Raw genomic sequence first — 16,226 nt, 5'->3', positions numbered from 1 at the left:
AGTCAAGGTTGGCTTACTCCTGGCTCCAATTAGCTCTTGGAGAAGTCATTAGGCTAGGGGCTCACATACATTTTCCTCCCTGCACTGTGAATGTTTACATGTTATGTTCAATTAAACCATGGCAACATCTAATGTTTGTGTAGTATTATTTTCAGCAGACTGTGTTTTTCTATTGTTGTGACTTAGATGAAGTTCAGAGCACATTTTATGCCCAATTCATGCAAAACTCCACGCAATCCCAAGGGATTCACATACTTTTTCTTGCAACTGTATGACTGTTGCTATCTGTGCTACCTGGAGTACAATTAAACAATGTCTGAGAACAATAAGTGAACATTCTCCAGAGAACATTTTCTAATGGATGCTATTGATTAAAAGAAAACCAAGAACCTCATTATCACTCAGAACGTTACTGATGTACTCCAGGCAAGCTATCATGCAAGGTGCCTTAGCCAGGTATTATTTCTCTTAGAATGAGATCTGTAGACTTACCAGATATTCAAAAACAAGAGTGAGGGAGCATTTTGTGTGAATGATATCGTGGAGAGTCACAATGTTGGCATGCTTTAGATTCTTCAGTAAGGAAACTGTAAGACAAAGCATAGCCATATCAATCACACATCATCTGAAGGAGCTGTGAGTTGGAATCACAGGCTCATCCAGACAGATCGGTTGGACTACCAGTTACATAATTCCCAGGAAACTTGAGGACAAAGTATGGGACATGTAAACTAAGGCACCTGGAAGAAAAATGTTAGTGAAAATTGACAACATATGAATTCTTAGGAATGGATCTAGAAAAATAGTTGGTATATATTGCTAACAGGGGTCTGGAAACCCCAAGCCTGCATCTTACCTTCCCGTATAGCAGTGCAAGGTGCCCCTTCTTCATGTTCCAACCTGATCTCCTTCAGCGCTACGAGATTCTTGGTGAGTTTGCTGCGTCCTTTAAATACAGTAGCGTAAGTGCCCTGGGAAACAAAAGTAGCAAAAAGTGCAATATATTTTACATCTTTCTCTTTCTCATTCTGGGCCTCCTTAACTTAATTCACTCCTTAAACTTTTAAAAATTTGGATTAAAAAAAATTCTCCACTGTCACCATTTGCCAAACAAATTCCACAGAAAGGCTGGATCTAATTTATTATTGTTGGATTCCCCCCCCCCCACACATTTAAAAAAAAATATTTGGTCAACTCAAAGTGGCAAACATATCTAATACTCCTTCCTGTCTTATTTTCCCACAACAAAGATCCTGTGAAGTAGGATGGGCTGAGAGGAAGTGACTGGCCCAAGTTCACTCAGCCATCTTTCTTTTTTAAAGGGGGCCTAGAACTCACAGGCTCCTAGTTTCTAGACCAGACCACAAAACCAATTTTGCTATTTTTTTCGTCCTGTCCATTCTAATATAGAAAGTACACTTAATTTAGGAAGCATACTCTGAATGGACACGATGAGTGGCAGAGGTCAAAATCTTTGTGTCATCTGGTGATAAGCATGCCATGTGAACTGCAACTTGGACTATAAAAGGAATAAATGCCAAAAGGCATGAATAAAACGAAAAATATGTTATATAAAATATAACGGAATGGATGTAATAAATTCTAATGATATGCTCTAAGGCCGGGGTCTCCAACTTTAGCCACTTGAAGACTAGTGGACTTCAATTCCCAGAATTCCTCAGCCAGCAAAGCTGGCTGAGGAATTCTGGGAGCTGAAGTCCACAAGTCTTCAAGTAGCCAAGGTTGGAGACCCCTGCTCTAAGGCACCCAACAGTATTTTTTTTAGTGCACATAAATTCTATAGTGTTTAAATTCAGCTCAGAATTAGAGAGATTTTAAACATTTGAGCTCCTATATTTCAAATGCCAGTCTCCCAAAGAAGATTGCAAAAGTGAAAATTATCACAAAAATACAATAGGAGCTTGAAAAAGATGATGCATGGGACTGATCGTTCTTTGAGATTATTCTTACCTCTCCCAACTTTTCCAGTTTAACGTAGGTTTCCATTTTGCCAAACCCAATGTCTGACTACCGTAAAAAAAAAAAGGGGGAGAGAAGTATCAGTACAAAATGCAATATTAAGAAACTCACAACACAGGTCAACACATATCTATTAAGAAGTCTAGCCCATCGGATTGATTTCCAGGAGAAGCTTACCCACATAACCATTCTGTAACAATATACTGCTTAAAATGAATTCTCTGGGAAATAAATGAAGGCAGGTCCTTGAACGTGCAGCTCAGCATCAGTTACCATGCAGAGTCCCCAGTCAATTGCTGGTAAGAACCAGTTCTTTGACTTTCAATAATCTTGCTTCTTTCCCACTGCGGAGCTGAAAACAAGACTGCTCACGTTCTTGTATTTACTTGGGGTGTTTTGCAGCAAGCAATATTTCTCATATTTACTTCTCAAATGGTCTTTGGTCAGCACATGCATCAATTAAAAGTGAGGATTGCGTGGGTGATTCTCTCCTTTGCTTTTGAAATATAAACATATTGATCCAGGAGTCAAGGCAACCAGACTAATTCGCCAGATATTCCCCATACCCTTTGTGTGGCACTAGAAGGCACAAATGGCTTTGCCCATTCACAGATTCTATTCCCATAAAATATTATAATGCTTGAAAAATGAACATTATCCACTGGGTTTAGGTTGAATTTTATTCAGCAAATATGGTGTATGTTTGCAAAACAATATATAGCAGTCAGGGATGGGTTCTGGCAGTCACTACTGGTGGTTCGCTTGTGTGTGCGTCATGGGCTTCGCACACATGCGCAGTACAATAAAAATTGTTCTGCGCATGCACAGTAGCAGAAAACAAGATGGTGGTGCCTATAGCGCCACCTGGACAACAGGTTTGGGGACGTGGCAAGTCTGGGTCGCTGGCAGTTCCAGCAACCTAGGCTGCCAAATCACTACCGGTTCGGCTGAACTGCTAGGAACTCACCAGTGATAGCAGTAATGAAGATGAGATATGGATAAATCCTTCCAGGCTACTAAAAGGTTTTCTATGTGGAAGCATTAAAGATGCTTGGTTCATATTTCCCATTTTACTATTCAACAGCAGGTGGTGGTAAAGACACAATTTTTAAATAACAACAACAATAACAACAAGATTTTAAGAAGTATCTCATTCTCAATTCAATAAAAAAAGTGTTACTAGCTGGATTAGAACTAGAATTTTTCATCTCTTGGTGAAACTGATACTCTATTTCAGGCAGTTTTTGTTTAGCAACCACAATTGGAACTGGCAACTTGATCATTAAGTGAAATGTTCACTAAGAAACTGTGACTGTGTTTCTGTCCTTCAGCCTTCCTTGGCTTTACAAACCTGCAAAGATCATAAATTCAAGGGCTGATTGCAAAGTTACTTTTTCATCATTGTCATTACTATGAATGATAGTTAAATGAGTCAGTTGCACATAAGAACTACCTGTATCAGAAAGGAAAACTATTAACATCATTATCCTACATTACTGTGAAAACATTTAAATCTTTTTTGTTAAGCTGAAACTGTAAGAATTGAGAGAAACTCTAAGCCAAGGGTGTTAAATTCGCGGCCTTTGGGTCAGATGCATCATACACTGGCCACCCAGTTTAGCAAAGAGGAAAAAGTCATGATACGTCACCAGGGCGATGCGGGTTTGACTCCCTTGCTCTAAGCAAATCTCTAGCCAGTGTTTGCAGTGATGATGTACCATCTGATGACATTACAACTGAACCGCAAAACTCTGGGCCAAACTGTGAAACCTCTTAAGAGTTCTTGAGACTCACCAGTGATGCCCGCCGTGACGTCCTGCTGAGAGGCTTAGAAATCTCTGGATTTTCCATTTCTAGTTTTTGGAGGAATTCTGGGGGCAGGTTAATATCCATGGGCAGAGAGAGACGCTTGCTGACATCCTGGGAAGAAAAATAACACATCACACCAGGGGTAGGTTGCTGCCGGTGTTACTGTCGGTTCAGTGCACACACGCTTTGCTCGCACGCACACCTGCAGGCATTCGCAGTTGTCTGTAAATAGGTCTGTGCATGCGCAGAACATTAAAAACGCCAAAAAAACCCAAACCATGCTGCAGCGACCGGGGAACCAGTTCAGAGCCGTGGCCAGCCTGGATTGCTGGTGGTTCTGCGACCCAGGCAAACATTCTGCTACCGGTTCGCCCAAACCAGTGCGAACTGGTAGCAACCCACCTCTGCATCACACATATGATAAGATCTTCCAAACTGGATAGTGGGATCCAACTATGAAATGATACAATACAGCTTTAATAAATCCCAGGTTAAATCTAGCATTAGCTGTTGTGAGAGCAGCTTCTAGACTTGAACATATACACAATTATTATCTAACAAAATATACCTCAGGTTAAGAGAAAACTAGATAGGCCACTGATATTTGAGGTCAGCTCCCTTCGGTGTCAAGCTTGCAAGTTTATCTTGCTATGTTTAAAGGGAGGAGCCATCTCCCAGAACTCCATCAGCATCATTTCTGCCACTGGGCAAAGCTTGTCTATTAGTTTGTGGGTTACCTCCATAGAAAAGCGGCGCTGGTTGCCATTTCGATAATGCACAGAAGTCGGGGACCGACCTTCCAAAGGTGAGGCAGAACTGGACTGCATTCGGATATCCCTATTCAGGTGAGTTAGATGTAAATGTCCTTGTGCCATATCTGATCAGAAATGAAGAATAAATAGCAATTTACTAGGTGACCATAGAGACTGGCAATACCAGGGACAGTGTGTGGCTGACATAAATGCAAAGCAACCGAGAGCAAGTTTAAAAATTTAAATCAGCAGGTAAAGTATATATCATAAAGAAGGAGAGACAAACAAACAAAATCCCCCAACTTTGTTTAAAAACCCTTAGAGGCCAAACAACATTACACATTATACAAAATGTTCCACATTTGCAGACCTCTATCTCAATTTGATTTTGGCATATGTGCACATGTCTGTATGCACACATGTATACATACAATTAGAATATTAAACTGTCATTTTGAAAGCGAAGATCCCAATTTCTGACTGCAATCCTTCAGTGCTCTTGGTACACAGATGACTTACTCTCTGGAGAAAAATACTGTGGAAGTATTTTACATCCCTCGGGGTGTGTGTTCTGTTAAGATATAGCCTGTTGTGCCGTACTGCCGTACTGGCTTCTATTGTACAGCGCAGTGGAGTCACCATGGTAACGGCTTCACAATACTCCACAAGGGGGCTCCCTCTGATAAGGTGGAAAATCCAACATTAGAAATTACATTTGGTTTGGGCATTTTCTCTCTATAAATAAATACCCGGGCAACACTGGGTTATTGGCTAGTATGCTATATAAATGTCTTCATGGTTTCGGGTAGTTTGGAACTGCTTTAACTGTGGGGATTATGTACAAAGAAAAAGTACATTCATATCCCCTATTTCAGTATTTAGGGGGGTGTTTTTGAGAATCAGATATCAGAGATCCCATGTGAAACACAATGAAATTGCCTAAGGTTCATGATGTAAAGGACAGGCAGGGATCATTCCATACTGAATCCCGGCCTTTTCTCTAGGAGAAGATGGAAAAGCCACCTGTAAATTAATGTAGCAATTTCCAAGCTGCTGAGACACCCATCCCATATCCAAACTTTTCAATTCTAGTTGAGGACCTGAGTCAAATAGGATCATTGTCATGTAATTTGTTAAAATGTAAGGGATTAAATTAAATATTAGCTGTGGACGCTTGTCATTAGAAGTCCCCTTTTCAGACTTCTGCTGCTTTAAGTGACTTGAATGACTATTTCCTTGTATTTGTGAGAGGTTCAAAGGTTTTTTTTCAAATGGTTTTTCAAGTGTATGCACTGGTTCCATATCTACCTCTTCACTTGATAACTGGTTATGGTATTGAGGGGAAAAAAATGAGCGTCTCTGAGAAATATAAGTGATCTCTTGAGAAAGTAGTTCTGAAGTGTTGTTGAGCCACAAATGTAAAATGAGATCTGAAAGAAAGGAGCCTTCCATGTGTAACTACTTCTCCACGGTTCAGTTTGATGGCTGTTGTTAGGAGACGGGAGATACAAAGGGGAGTTCAGCAAAACTCCTCATCTTTTTACTGAAGGACTCCATTAAATAAAATCTTCAGAATTGGCAGAGGCATTTCTATGAAAAGTATTCAACTAAAAGAAGGTTTCATAATTATAACTCTCCTAACAGAGCTGTACCACTTGCTTATTCCAAACCCTTATTCAAGATAGTATCAGACTCTTTTACAACGGACAGAAAAGATAAATGCAGGTATTCAACCGAATCACCTGAACTGGTAGCGGAAATCGAGGGTGACTCCGCCCACCCACGCCTGGCTCTATGGCACCCCATTTAGGCCATTTTTTTCAACAAAAGCGCATGCGTGGAAGGATTACATATGTGAACCGGTAGCGAAGGTAAGTGTATACCACCCCTGATCTACTTCTATAGCATCTCTGAGAGATGATTATTCACCCTCTGAAGAACTAAGGGTATTCTTCCTGGTTTCTAGGCTGGATTTACTTCCTTTTAGTTTAAACCAAGGCTCTCCAAATTTGGCAACTGTAAGATTTGTGCACTTCAACTCCCAGAATTCCCCAGCCAGCATGGAATCTACAAGTATTAAAGTTTGGACCCGCCTAGTTTAAAGCATTGATTCTGGTTCTGCTCTCTTGCACAGAATATAGCCACCCCCTCTTCAAGGTGAGAATCCTTCAAATATTAAAAGATTGCAATCACATCTCCCATCATCCATCTCTTTTGTACATTAAACGTATTCTAATCTTTTAACTTTTGCTCATATATTTTGGTTTATAGATCCCTTTGTCAGGCCTGCAGTCATATTCCTTTTAGGATCTTTGGCCTGCCACACTCTCTCTTTCTTTCCCATGCTGTTTCATTAGTGGGGAATTGGGAGGAGATAGGAGTAGAATGTGTTTGTTTTCAAAATAAAAAAATCCTTTCTAGAAATCAAGATCATTCTTTCTCTCTGCCCCTCTACATCTGACCCAAACTAGATGGATGGAAATGCCAATGTGGCAGAGGAAGATTGGACCAAGTGATGGACTTGTAGGTGTGGGGACAAGTTCATGAACTTTCAACAGGGTGGAAACCCAGGAAGCCTTCAGATTTGGGTTTCCACAGATGTACCAACATGTCTGTCTTATTAAATTGGAACTTTGATGAAAGTAATGTCTTGAACTCTAATTTAATTCTGGTTGATATTTGGAATGCTGACATCCTTATTATCTTGGTAACATATTTATATAAGCTCTTTGCATAGATATATAATGCTATTAATGGTGGGAAAATGATCAGAAAACAAAAACAAAACCCCTAATTTTTCTAGATATTTTTAAAGAAAGATTTCAAATACAGGTTAAATTTTCTTTTTAAAAATCAAATAAGCCACCCAGACTCTTATGCAGCTGGGTAGCCACTAAATTGAGTAAATGAATGGATGCCAACCTAGCAGACAAACAGTTTAGTCTAATCCAGCACAGTGCTTTTTATAATTTTATGCTTCATGTGAAATGTTTTTACTTAATCCAGTATATAATTTGATTGTACAAATCTACTTTAATAATTTTAGTGCATGTGAAAAAGTATTTCAGTGTAAACACTAATTTAAACAACAGGCAACTGAAAAGTATCAGTAGAGAACCAAAGGAGGGCTGATGAAGGTCTCAGCTGAGTAAAGTATACATCTGTAACTCTTGTTTTTTACACAAAGATGGAAGAAAAACACGGGGGGGGGTGTGTTATCCTTTGTGCTTGTTTTTTTCTTAGAATTACTTCTTGCCTTTCCTTCAAGACTTCAAGGTTTTACAAGGGATCTTCCTTCATTTTATTTCCATGTCAGCAGCACTGTGATAGTGCTGGTTGGAGAAACCAAGGTAGCTCAGGTACTTTTCATGGTCCCCTGGTTGAGGATGAATTAGAACCTGGGTCTCCTAAGTCGTACCTAGGCTAATACCATAAACATTACATCATATGCATTCATTGTACTGCTCTTGCTCTTCTGCCCAAAGGATGTGACTTTGTCAGAACTCTAGTAAGAAGCAGAAAAGGTTCAGATAAAAAAGTAATAATAGTACAGGTAGTTTTTCGATAGCAACCACTTGTTTAGTAATTATCTGAAGTTGTGATGGAGTGGAATGAATGGTACTTGCTTAACAACCCATGATTTTTGTCCAACAATGGCCAAAATTGGACAATGGTCATGTGATGTCCATTTTATGATTGCATTGCTTAGTGATGGAAATTCCTGTCCCAATCACCAACATTATGTGAGGACCACCTGTATCGTGCAAACTCCTGAAACAGTAAATAAATGTAGAATGGAAATGCTGTGATGAGCATGAAGTGGAATGCATATGATATCCTGAAGCAGGAAGGCCATTGATTTATGTTCTATGAAATAAATATTTGGCTCAGCTGAACAGAAATGAGCTCAAGAGCTGAAATGAATTCTTGTGGGCAAATCTTATTTGTTTCATGTTGTGCAAAAGCATCATAGCAATAGTTCCTAGGGAAAAAAAAGATTTTTCTGGAGTACATGTTTGCATTAAAGTAGTCCCAAGAAATGTCATTAGTGGCAAAAATATACATTACTTGTACTAGTTTTCCCAACTGCAGTATTTATAAATACATTCTGGGGATCCAGGGTCTTAAATTCTAGGCCATTTCTAAGAAATATCAAAGCATTGGTCCATTGTTCTTAAAATATACTGGAAGATGTTTTCCAGAATTTTGTAACAGAAATATTTTTGAGTCCCCTACCTGGAGATGCCAAGGACTGAATATTGTTTTTTTAAAAAACAAATATGGCTCTTTATGCACGGCTTTGGAGGGTTTAGTGCACAATTATCTGATTCATTCAAAGAATGGGGAGATAAAGTCCAGAATTGTATTCCTTGTTCACCTATGACTTTTTCTACTCCTTCTTCATGAAGGAGGAAAAGATGAAATAAGTGCACAAAATGTAGATTATGGTAACAATACTAAAAATCATTTTGAGTAGCCACTGAAGGTTGGCCTATCAAGTTCTCTTAGCTTCAAATGATGACAGTGTGATTTTAATACTAATGTAAGAGTTGACTTTCCAAGTCTTCTTGGAATGTTCTTCTTTGTCTGAAATGGTATAGGGCAGTGATGGTGAACCTTTTAGACACCGACTGCCCAAACTCCATGGCCCTGCATGCCCAAACTGTATGTGCGCATGCGCAGACATGCACATATGCACAGCAGAGACCTGAAGATCAGTTGGCCAGTGGCAGCGCAGCGAGAAATAAGATCTTTTTCTTCTGTTTCATCATTTGCAGGGAAGCAGAAGCTCATGAAAGAAACACCATGGAGAACTTACCTAGAGCAATGGCGTGCATGCCAGCACAGAGGGCTCTGGGTGCCACTTCTGGCACACATGCCACAGGTTAGCCATCCCAGGTATAGGGCTTCCTGCCTGAGCAGGGGGTTGGACTAGAAGACCTCCAAGGTACCTGGAAACCCTGTTATTCTGTTATATTGTTAATTACAGTTTTTAATGTGATGAATACAGCCAACCATATTTTTACATTTTCCCTCTCTCTAATGGTTCTGTTTGATTTTTCCATTGCCATACTGTTTTAGACAGCAAAGTGCTGCCACTTCCATTTTTATCTGAAACTTTTATGAAAAGAGAATTCCAGTTACATTGATTTCTTTGAAGGATATCAACTTCTAAAATTTATTTATTTATTAGCCTTCTTTGTCTAGAAGTAACCTAGGATGGGCAGAAGAACAATGCTGTCTATGTACTGACAATACAATATTAGTTTAAGAGGTACATCATAAAGTCAACAGATTAAACGAGAAGGGGGAAAAACTGCTGGATCAAAGAAACACGTTTGAACTCAGCTCTAAATAAAGTTTCTCTCTCTCCATCCCTCCTCCCAATTCCTACAGCTGCCTTTGGCTCTGCCTGCTTTATTTATCACGGAAATGTAAGGCATAGTATGAAAAGGCCAAATATCAGCATGTGGATTTCTAAGCAAACAAAAATGCAATGTTTAATTTGTCTAAAACATGCCCCCCTCCTAGGCTTGGCTTGCGGCTTACAATTCCACCAGCTGAGAGTTACCTCCCATGGCAAGCATGATTTTCATTCTACAACTTGGAGAGTTGTCCAAATTCTAATAAATCTGCAACTATTGCATAGCTTAAAACAATAGTCTGCCTTGATTAACCCATCTCATAAGACTAAAAAAAATCTGCAAACTAACTTAAAAGTAACTTGTTCTCCAATGTTGGTTTGTTCCATCTATTTGAAGAAGCAAAACCATTCCTGAAATGTTCGATGTAAGAACAGCATACAGAAAATATATAATCTGCATTTTAGAATGACAAATTTGGGGAAGCCATTTCAGCCATAATCTAAAAACTGATGAGTTTCTAGATTCCATGGATGTATGAGGGGCAGGCAGAGCAGTGAAAAGGTTAATACCAGCATCAGATGTGTGGCACAGAGTTTCTACTAGTATGCAAAAACAAAGGGAAAAATCCTGTTGACCTAGGTTTCCTGAATATAGTGTATGTCTCAGGAATGTATTGCAACAGATTCAGAACAAAATCTGAATACACATATATGGTCAAATCTAGAAGGCAATTGATCTGGAGGAGTTGTATATCTAGCTGTCTTATGAAGTAGTACAGGTAGCCCTTATTTAATGACTGCAATTTTTTCTATCTCTTTGCACTTCCCTTTTTCTTTACTTTTAATATTTTTATTAGTTTGTATTAGTATGTTATCTTTGCATCTGGAATCTTGAATAAAATTACTTTAAAAAGGAGAGAGAGAGAGAAAGTGAGACATCACATGACAGCAACTTATAGTTTCACCACCAGCTTCTCCACTGACTACTTGTCCAGAACCTGGCAGTGAAATTTGCAAAAGGCAATCATGTGACTGTAAGGACATTGCGACAGTGAGGATCAGTCGTAAGCCTATTTTTTTTGCTTCACTTTAAACAGTTGGTGAACGAGGCAGTTGACAAGGGAGGACTATCTGAATAAACAAGAAAGGAGAGAGTACAGAATAAGAGAAACAACATTATCTTCTGCTAAAATCCATAGATGATGTAACAAACTTGGGATGTGTTTGCATCTTAACCATTTTGGCCAAAGGATTAAGTGGACTTGAAGGCAGCCGCTGGGAGTACATTGCAGAGACCTGTTCCATTCTGTTTCACTTTTAATGTGAACCACAGAAGGCCTATGACTCAGCGTATAATGAGGGCACATAAGGTATCAAAGTAAATTAAAAGGGAAATCACAAACATTCCTTTGCCTTTGATGAGCCTCCCTCTTTTATCAATATATTTAAATACTGCCTCTGCAAAAAGTGAGCTTTGATCTCCTGGGGAACTAGGCCAGAGACTCCTTGCTTTGCTTGAATCAGAAGTCTTAATTACTTGGTTAAGCATTAACATTTCTGCTCAATTCTAAAGATGAAACGCCACAAAAATATCCTTTAAATATGGCCTATTCAATTTTCTACCCATTTCTGCTTGTACTCCGAAAAGCGGACCCTGCACTTGTGGGAATACGCTAGGAAGAAGAAGAAGACGACTTCTTGTTCTCCAATAACTTTATCAATGAGAAAATTTGAACTGATAGCAATATCTTCCTTTATGGCTCATCTGCAGAGAACAGAGGGTGGGGCGAGGGACAAAAACAAAGAGAGGCCTAAACAATCTTTACAACTTGTCCAAGTTGATTCTGAGATTTTACAGAAAAGAGATTGCTGTTCCAGTCGTAAAATTGCTGTTCCGGTCGCCAAGCTTTGTTTTATGGATCTCAAAGTTCTCTAACTGTGTGTGAATCATGAGCAGCCAGATGACAAGTAGCTTTTCCATATGGGATTAAGACAGCAGAAGGTCCATTGAAAGGAAAAACCGAAGGCATAGCTTTCATAAATGATTGGCAATTCTGGAAAAAAAACCTACATCACCAGAATTACACCAGCAGGCTGTGCCAAATCCAAGGTGACACTGCCTGGAACTCCTTGTGCCCAGTTAGAAAATTATTTGATTTTCCTTTTGTATGTTCTCGGCTTTTTCTGTGCACATTATCTTAGTCAAATGAGATTATCTGAAAGAATAAAGGTAAAGATAAAGGTTCCCCTTGCACATATGTGCTAGTCGTTCCCAACTCTAGGGGGTGCTACTCATCTCTGTTTCAAAGCCAAAGAGCCAGCGCTGTTCGAAGACGTCTCTGTGGTCATGTGGCCAGCTTGACCAAATGCTGAAGGCGCACAGAACGCTGTTACCTTCTCACCAAAGGCGGTCCCTATTTTCCTACTTGCATTTTTATATGCTTCTGAATTGCTAGGTTGGCAATTGCTAGGTTAACTGATTTAAACATACTGTATATATCCTATTCTTCAAAACAATCCAAGAGGGAATTACAAAATATAAAAACTAGAATAAAAATTATATATATATATATATATATATATATATATATATATATATATATATATATATATATATATATATATATATATATATATATATATATATATATATATATATATATATATATATATATATATATATATATATATATATATATATATATATATATATATATATATATATATATATATATATATATATATATATATACTTAAAGTCACAACCCCTGGTATGCCCAAGTATGGGAGGAAGGTCACACTTCCACTCTCTGTCATTAGGCTCGTCACAAGAGACCATACAGACAGAAACCCTGTAATATAATATAATATAATATAATATAATATAATATAATATAATATAATATAATATAATATAATATAATATAATATAATATAATATAATATAATATAATATAATAATATAATATAATATAATATAATATAATATAATATAATATAATATAATATAATATAATATAATATAATATAATATAATATAATATAATATAATATAATATAATATAATATATATAATTAAAACAACTTAACATGCAATTACCGGCTGGCAGAGAAACAATTTTGTTTTACACTTTTTGTATAGAGTCTGAAGGAATTCCTCTGTAACATTGCATTATTATAGAAGCTTAGTGATAATTATTTGTACAAATTTTCTTCTTTTTAGTTTATTAAAAGTGCTGCTGGCACAAACGTGAATAACAGAGAGGTAACATTTAAGGCAATTTTCTCCTGTGGAAGAACATAGCTAAGAAAGCAAACAAATGAATTATTGAACAATTAAACAGCACTCTTACTTAACACACAAATGACCAGGCTAAAATTATCATACTCTGGAGATATCATATGAAAGCTTAATTTTGTGGAGAAGTTTATCATTCTGGGAAATATGGAAAGAAAGAGAAGGACAATGAACAGCAATGTGAATTGCCTCAATTATAGTTTCAAGGAAGATCTGAAGGAGTAATGTTGGGAATAAATCCTCCTGGAGAAAATCTAGGTAGGTGGGCACTAAGAGTTGACATTGAATTGAGGGCATAATCAACCAACCAATCCTTAATGGGAAGATTAGAGTTCAATGAAAGAATGAATTTAAAGGTTTACTGAAATGTCTAAATATAACCAAACCTATATATTCAATTAATAAATATTTAACACAAAACTTGAAAAAGGTACAAGATTGTCCTCTCAACAACAGATGTATTATGTATAAACCACAAAACTTGTCATATTAGATCTTGACTGCAGATTGCTTTTTCCAATATTACAATATTATGTAGATACTGAATAGCTTTGAACTATCCGTTTCTTCTATTCTCACATTCAAATATAACTCATGAATTTATACAAATAAATTTATATAAACAAAATGGGAGAGAACTATTGTAGAATCTCAGCTATACCTTGAACTGTATCTTACCATTGAGGTGCTTCCCAGGCACATCCATGAGTCTTCTCATATGAAAGGAAACTACTTGGAGAGGTTATTCCATAATTCCCCCCTCTTTAAAAACTGATCTTTAACTTTCTGCTTTAACTTTGTTATTTTCTAAATTAGTTATATGGTATTTCATTTTGTGAACTGTCTTGTAGGGCCACAAGATGCCACAGAAATGTGTCTTCGAACAAGTAAATCAGCCATGGTGTCCTGGTTCACTACCTCAGAATAGAGAGGTGTGCACAAAACAGGAAATGTGCCGTGTTTCCCAACTGGAACAAATAGTCTTATTTGAAATAATTGGTCAGTTGAAACAGCCTAAATCAGTGATGGCTAACCTTATTGTCCTCATGTGCTGAAAGGTGTGCGTGTGCCCACACCCATAGTGCAATGTGTGCCCCTGTGCACCCCTCCCCCTGCATATGTATATGCTCCTCCACCTTTCCCACATGCATGCGTGTGCACCCCCCCTGCAACCCATTTTGGGCTAGCAGGCCTCCCTGAAGCCTCCTGGGATCAAAAATAGGTTGCGGGGGGGGCATACCTCCCCTGCACTCCATCAACCCGCCCACACATGCATATGCGTCTCCCGCATGTGTGACAGAGAACTGAAGATCAGTTCGCTGGTGGGAGGTGCACATGCATGCGCGGTGGTGCTAAGCTGGTCAACGGCTTACATGCCCACAGAGAAGGCTCTGCGTTCCACCTGTGGCATGTGTGCCATAGATTCGCCATCACAGTCCTAAATGCTTGGTTCAAACTCAAAACAAAACTGTCAGACACAGATGTGTTGTTGAGCTAAGACCACTTCAAGGTTGTTTCTTATGGCTAAAACATTCAACTTGAAATTACCTCAGAACAGAATGCTTTCTTTCCAACACTGAAACAACATTTTCTGAACAGTCAAAATGGCTATTTCAAGCTCAAGATGTTTTGAATTTCAAACATCTTGCACTTCATAGATTGTGATGACTAACAACAAGGCTCTGCTCCCATGAGGTGATCTGTAATCTGAGGACTTCAGCTGTTTAGTTTTTGAAATGGCTTTAGACACCCTAGATTACCCACTTTACATTCCAATTCTGTTGTCCTCCCCTCTCAACTTGTTACCTTCATTTTTTCTGTTGTTGAGCTGATTGAACTGCTCTGTAAATTCTGCCAGGGATTCCTCAATAGTCTCTGTCCTGGGAACTGAGAGGGAAAAGCGGCGCTTGAACGTTTTCATTTTGTTCATTTTATTTCGTAGAGCAAGTCAACAGCAGGATCTAATAGGAAACAAAAGCAAAATGATGGCTCCCAGTTTATTCACAGAAGTGCAACCAGAGATATAGAAAATGAAATTCTGATTTCCCCTGAAATCACACTCACAGCAAATGGAATAATTCCCTCTTGCATTTCAATCAGCAGGGATTCACACATTAAAAGATGGATTCAGTTTACTGTGTCGAAACAGACACAATGGTAGTGTCAGGGTCCCAAGTAACAGACCCAATGCAATCAAAACTCCAAGGTCAAGAGGTTCTTCAAAGTCCAAATTTATTAGGCATGCCATATTTGCACATCTGATGAAAACCCAACTCTGAAGGTCTTGAAGTTTTCCCCACCCAAATTAAAAATCAAAGTTCTTTCCACATGTTCACATGTCCATCACATGGTCCAACCAGGTCACAGTCCCAACTCCCGTTGGTTTCAGTCCATGCCTCGCCAGCACTTGGTGAGAATGTCCTTGGTTCCCAGAAGAAATAATTTTATTTTGGCTACAAGTCCCCTGCTATCTCTACTCTCCTCTCCCATTCCCATAGCTCCAACCAACTTTGCTGTGGCAGCCCTGAAGATGCTCCAAAATGGCTTCAGGGTTGACAAGTAGCATATACTCAGAATTTGATCTGATCATTGAAAAAAGGATGAGCTTATGCTTTACATCAGTTTTCTTAAACTTTAAGTAATATTTTTTTAAAGAAGGACTATCCATGACTTCTTATAATGGGGGACAAAAAATACCATTGGAATACATTTTTTAAAATTATAATCATTATTTTTCCTTAAATATAAATACTTTGATAAGTCCTAATGGGATCTGTTAATGTAGTTCATCAATATCTGGAGAAATATATCAGTCATTTTTGATATTTGGTAGAGGCTACCATAAGTGTGAAAAGCCACTTTTAGAAAGATCCACCAAAGCAACATGTAGTAGGATTTTCTATGCATTTTTATTTAAAAACTTGTACTCTTTGTGACCTTTCATTTACTTATTTACTTATAAGATGTATAACGCTGCCCAACCCACATAATCATGACTCTGGGCAGCATGCATAAAATAAAG

At 38.2% G+C, this 16,226-nt stretch overlaps 1 protein-coding gene across 1 annotated transcript in view; it reads right to left on the bottom strand.

Moving 5' to 3' along the window:
• CDK18 (cyclin dependent kinase 18) overlaps positions 1–16,226 on the bottom strand; it is a 95,092-nt gene that overhangs the window by 14,924 nt on the left and 63,942 nt on the right. The window contains exons 2-7 of the mRNA XM_087720065.1: positions 15,011–15,165; positions 4,527–4,666; positions 3,775–3,900; positions 1,972–2,028; positions 857–971; positions 493–587 (exon numbers count right to left, since the gene is read on the bottom strand). Coding sequence (XP_087576191.1) covers positions 493–587; positions 857–971; positions 1,972–2,028; positions 3,775–3,900; positions 4,527–4,666; positions 15,011–15,134 — 657 coding nt within the window. The 5' untranslated portion in view covers positions 15,135–15,165. The remainder of the gene's footprint in view (positions 1–492; positions 588–856; positions 972–1,971; positions 2,029–3,774; positions 3,901–4,526; positions 4,667–15,010; positions 15,166–16,226) is intronic.

Source organism: Thamnophis sirtalis, unplaced genomic scaffold (genome assembly GCF_051295495.1).
Source record: "Thamnophis sirtalis isolate CommonGarterSnake01/CBP01778 unplaced genomic scaffold, rThaSir2_p1.2 scaffold_7, whole genome shotgun sequence".
Classification (NCBI taxonomy): Eukaryota; Metazoa; Chordata; class Lepidosauria; order Squamata; family Natricidae; genus Thamnophis; species Thamnophis sirtalis.
Note: the sequence above shows the minus strand (reverse complement) of the source record. Positions and strands in the feature narration are given on the sequence as shown.